Below are 4,217 nucleotides of genomic sequence, written 5' to 3' on the forward strand. Positions count from 1 at the left end.
CACACACACACACACACACACACACACACACACACACACACACACACACACACACATACTATACATATAGCCACGAACACGCACTATTTGCCAGTATTTTGCGACTTCGCTCTCTCCCAGCGACTCGCACAGGTAGACGAGTGACAGGAGGTCCCGGTGGAAGAAGCTGCCGCCGAAGCCCGGTCCCGCGTGCAGGAACTTCTCGCCGATCCTCGAGTCGCTGCCGACGGCGTGGATCACCTCGTGAATGTCGGCACCAGTCGCCTCGCAGACGACCGACATCGCGTTGATGCTGACGATGCGCTGAGCCAGGAAGGCGTTGGCCGCCTGGTGGACATAGGTAGGCGTTGTACTAGAAAGGCAGTCTGGTGGATGGTGAACATCAAGCGAGGTACACTTTATGAGTCAAAAGATTCGTAAGGTATCACACTTCTCGTTGTTTTCGCCTTTACATTCGCTCGTCAGTGAGGTATTCATGTATAATATAGTATAGCTAGTTAACTCCAGTTTTGGTTACGTTATAATAGGCAGAGTAGAGGATTTTCTTTTAAATCGATCCCCAATAGTTACTAACCCTTATAGTTTGACGCTTATATATACGTTTATATATAATACGCTTATATATACGCTTATATATAATACGCTTATATATAATACGCTTATATATATACGCTTATATATAATACGCTTATATATATATATGCTATATAAACATACGGATATACTTATTATAGGATAGCCATAGTCACTAGAAACACAATACAGTTTGCAGAATTGAAAAATTCCATTCCTGTGAGGAGTTACGGGTATCCGACCTAGTAGTATTCAGTCATGCCACGATTGCTGCTTACCAGTTTCGACAGCTCTGACGACCACGTGTTCGTCCTCAGAATCTTGTCGGTTGGGATCCATCTTTCGTAGATCGCCACCAGAGCGTCTATGGCTCTCTGTCCGTCTGCCGTCTGACTTCCGCCGACTAGCACACGGTCTGGTGACTTCAGGTCTTGCACGGCCGTCCCCTCCGAGAGAAACTCGGGGTTCGCGAGGACCTATAGTGTAGCAATGACCAGAGGTCGCTAATAATAGATAATGGATATATGGATATATAGATATATGGATATATATGGATATATATATATATATGGATATATAGCTATAATGGATATATAACAGCGCTCTCTCGCTTCCGGGCTTTTGCCTTAACTCGTTATACGGGAATGATAGGAAAATCATTGCCCAACGACCGGTTACTGTATCTATCTGGTGCATGTTACATGCATCTCATGCAAACCAGAAGGTAGACGTGAGCTAGTTTTGTTAAGTATTTGCGAGTAGAAACACCTGACACTACTATGTCTACAGTCGTAAAAAGTTGTTTGCACTTGTAATTGTGACCCGAGGCACTCATTAGGCCTTAATCCGACAACATTCAAACTATGTCCAATGTGAACCGCGCTGACATGGCTGTTTTATGGGGGGGGGGGCAATAGTGGTACTGCTCTGCTCTCGTTGAATAGTGCATTTGTTTGAACAGTGCATTTGTCCTGATTCGAAGCTAAAAAATCCCGCATACGTGCTTGCGTGCGAATTTGCGTGCGTGTGCGTGTACGCGTGCGTGTGTGTGCGTGCACGTATGCGTGCACAGATCTAACCCTTTGCTGCAGTACTGGGAAATGAGAGGAGACGTGACGCCATATAACTATTAAAGTAAGAGATAGGTATATAGTAATAGAGATATCAAAATGCTCGTGTTTTATACGTGATCTCTAGTTTATATCAATAATTTTAACAAAATAATATTATTTACGCTGTACTGGTAACGCGAAAACACGGATTTAACCCTCTGTTATAGTAGAGCAAAATTACGGAAAGCTTGGCGTCTTGTAATCATTTAAGAGAGAGACTGAGATTATATTATATTATATTATGTGTACTGTTCATCTTAAACTGCTGATGAATATGTGTTATCCACTTTAAATCTATAATTTTAACGGAATAAAATTGTTTGCGATATAGTGGATATGCGAAACCACTGGTGTAAACCTACGCTAAAGTACAAGGAAACTAAGGAGGACCTGGTGCCTTAAAAACACTAAACCTGGCCTAACTAGCTCGATGTATTATTTCCCACGGCTACGCAATTTTACCATCATTATATTTCAAATATAAAATGGCAATAAATCAAGAGCGAACACCGTGGGATCCTGTCTGCTTTCGCTTTTACTGAAATGTCCTCTTGTGCATTCATTTTTGAGCTGAGACCTTTTCAGTTTACCAGTTACTTTACCAGGTATCATAGCAATTAGCGACAATTTGTTGAGAATTTTCTATAAAATCTAGCATGGCTTACCAGACACCCGTAGGGTGCCATAAACCGCTGTTTATCTACTAGACTGCTCTTTACGCACGCAAAATATTGTCGTTTTTTCCTGAAGTTGTTTGCACTCCATGCAGTGTTATTGAACGTAAAAGCGTAAAAACCGGGCTAGTCGTTATTCACAAATATACGTAACCGAGCATATACGTATGTGTATCGTACGCACACACGCATACCCGCCGCATACACACACCCTAGCTCTAACAAGTCGAAATATAATGAAAGCCGTTCGAGTTATTTTTATGTGACACACTGTTCACCGACAGGTTGCAGCTTACTGCGATCAGCACTAGCCTGCCTGTTACAGCTACCCCGTTTTCTATTTATCTATTAATCATTAATTAATTAAGTTACTTACTTACTTACTTTCTTACTTATTTAATTTATTAATTTATATAGCAGTTTATAATTATAAAACCTGTGACACCTCACCCGTGTAACACCTGTGACACCTCACCCGTGTAACACCTGTGATGACTCACCCGTGTAACACCTGTGACACCTCACCCGTGTAACACCTGTGACACCTCACCCGTGTAACACCTGTGATGACTCACCCGTGTAACACCTGTGATGACTCACCTGTGTAACACCTGTGACACCTCACCCTAATATTAATTTATATAGCAGCTTTATTGTTATCCCTTCTGTGTAACGCCATCACTTCTACCAGAGCCTATTCCTTTTTTTGTAGAAAGTAATTCACCGCATACACAAAAGCTACACAAATCCCTTTGTTTATAATGTACTTATCATTATTGTTCTAACGACGTTTTAACGCGGTTATATGCTATCAGGGGTGAATTACGACAAATCTGTCTTTATTCATCCATGATGCTATCGATGCCGAAAAGAACGCATACTGCGGATTGTGACGCCAGACATGTGGGTTATCAGCTCTAATTAAATTGGAACGTAATTAACCGTCAGCAACAATTAAAACATATTAAGCAAGCTGATACCTGCAACTTTTCATCGGCCATAAACACACGCCGGGTATTAAACTCCGTCGGTGTTTTACAGGTCAACGACATACATTCTGCTTACCACTATACTATACGAGAATGCGCCTTTACTTGTTAGTTCATATCAAGAGCTTATAATACCTAGTATTATAACCTCTTTCTCATATCCCTATGCCGATTAATCTGCGCATGACATTGATTAAGCGGCAAAGAATACCATCAGTAGGGTTCATAGGGATTATGTCCCCCAGGGTACTGCCGGAACGTACCCTGGGTACGGTCCGGTATACCGGAACGTACCCTGGTAACTATCTGATAAGGTTAGGGTTAGGGTTAGGGTTAGGGTTAGGGTTAGGGAGTAGGCATAGGCGACTCCCTAGACTCGTTAGTGGAGTAGGCCAGGTACGGTCCGGCATATTAGATAATACCAGGGTACGTTCCGGTATACCGGACCGTACCCAGGGTACGTTCCGGCAGTACCCTGGGTGACATAGACCCTCTCAGCATCAGTAGGTGTCCGCGCCGCATATTTTTTTCCCCACTTGTGTTCCGGAATACAGCCAATCAGCGCACTCCATTCACTCGCCCTCCTCGAAGCAACAATGAAAAATGAGTACCACCTATCCCTAACCCGAACCCTAACCCTAACTCTAACTATAATCCAACCAGGTTTATCTTATATACCAACCATATATAATACCCCAGTCACACCAGGGCCCCGATCTCACTACGCTCGTACTACGCTCTAAGAGCGTGGTGGAAAAGCGTAGAACGCAGTATGGACGTATATGGACGTACTGCGATCGTGATCGAGCGCGGTGCAGTCAGCATGAGCGTGGAGAGCGTGGCCAAACTTTGAACATGTTCAAAATAAT

The 4,217-nt window shown here is 43.0% G+C and overlaps 1 protein-coding gene across 1 annotated transcript in view; it reads right to left on the bottom strand.

The window, feature by feature from the left end:
• Window positions 1-4,217, bottom strand: part of LOC106810773 (UDP-glucose 6-dehydrogenase-like) — a 16,950-nt gene that overhangs the window by 5,172 nt on the left and 7,561 nt on the right. The window contains exons 4-5 of the mRNA XM_014814222.1: window positions 852-1,049; window positions 85-327 (exon numbers count right to left, since the gene is read on the bottom strand). Coding sequence (XP_014669708.1) covers window positions 85-327; window positions 852-1,049 — 441 coding nt within the window. The remainder of the gene's footprint in view (window positions 1-84; window positions 328-851; window positions 1,050-4,217) is intronic.

This window comes from Priapulus caudatus, unplaced genomic scaffold (genome assembly GCF_000485595.1).
Source record: "Priapulus caudatus unplaced genomic scaffold, Priapulus_caudatus-5.0.1 Scaffold472, whole genome shotgun sequence".
Classification (NCBI taxonomy): Eukaryota; Metazoa; Priapulida; class Priapulimorpha; order Priapulimorphida; family Priapulidae; genus Priapulus; species Priapulus caudatus.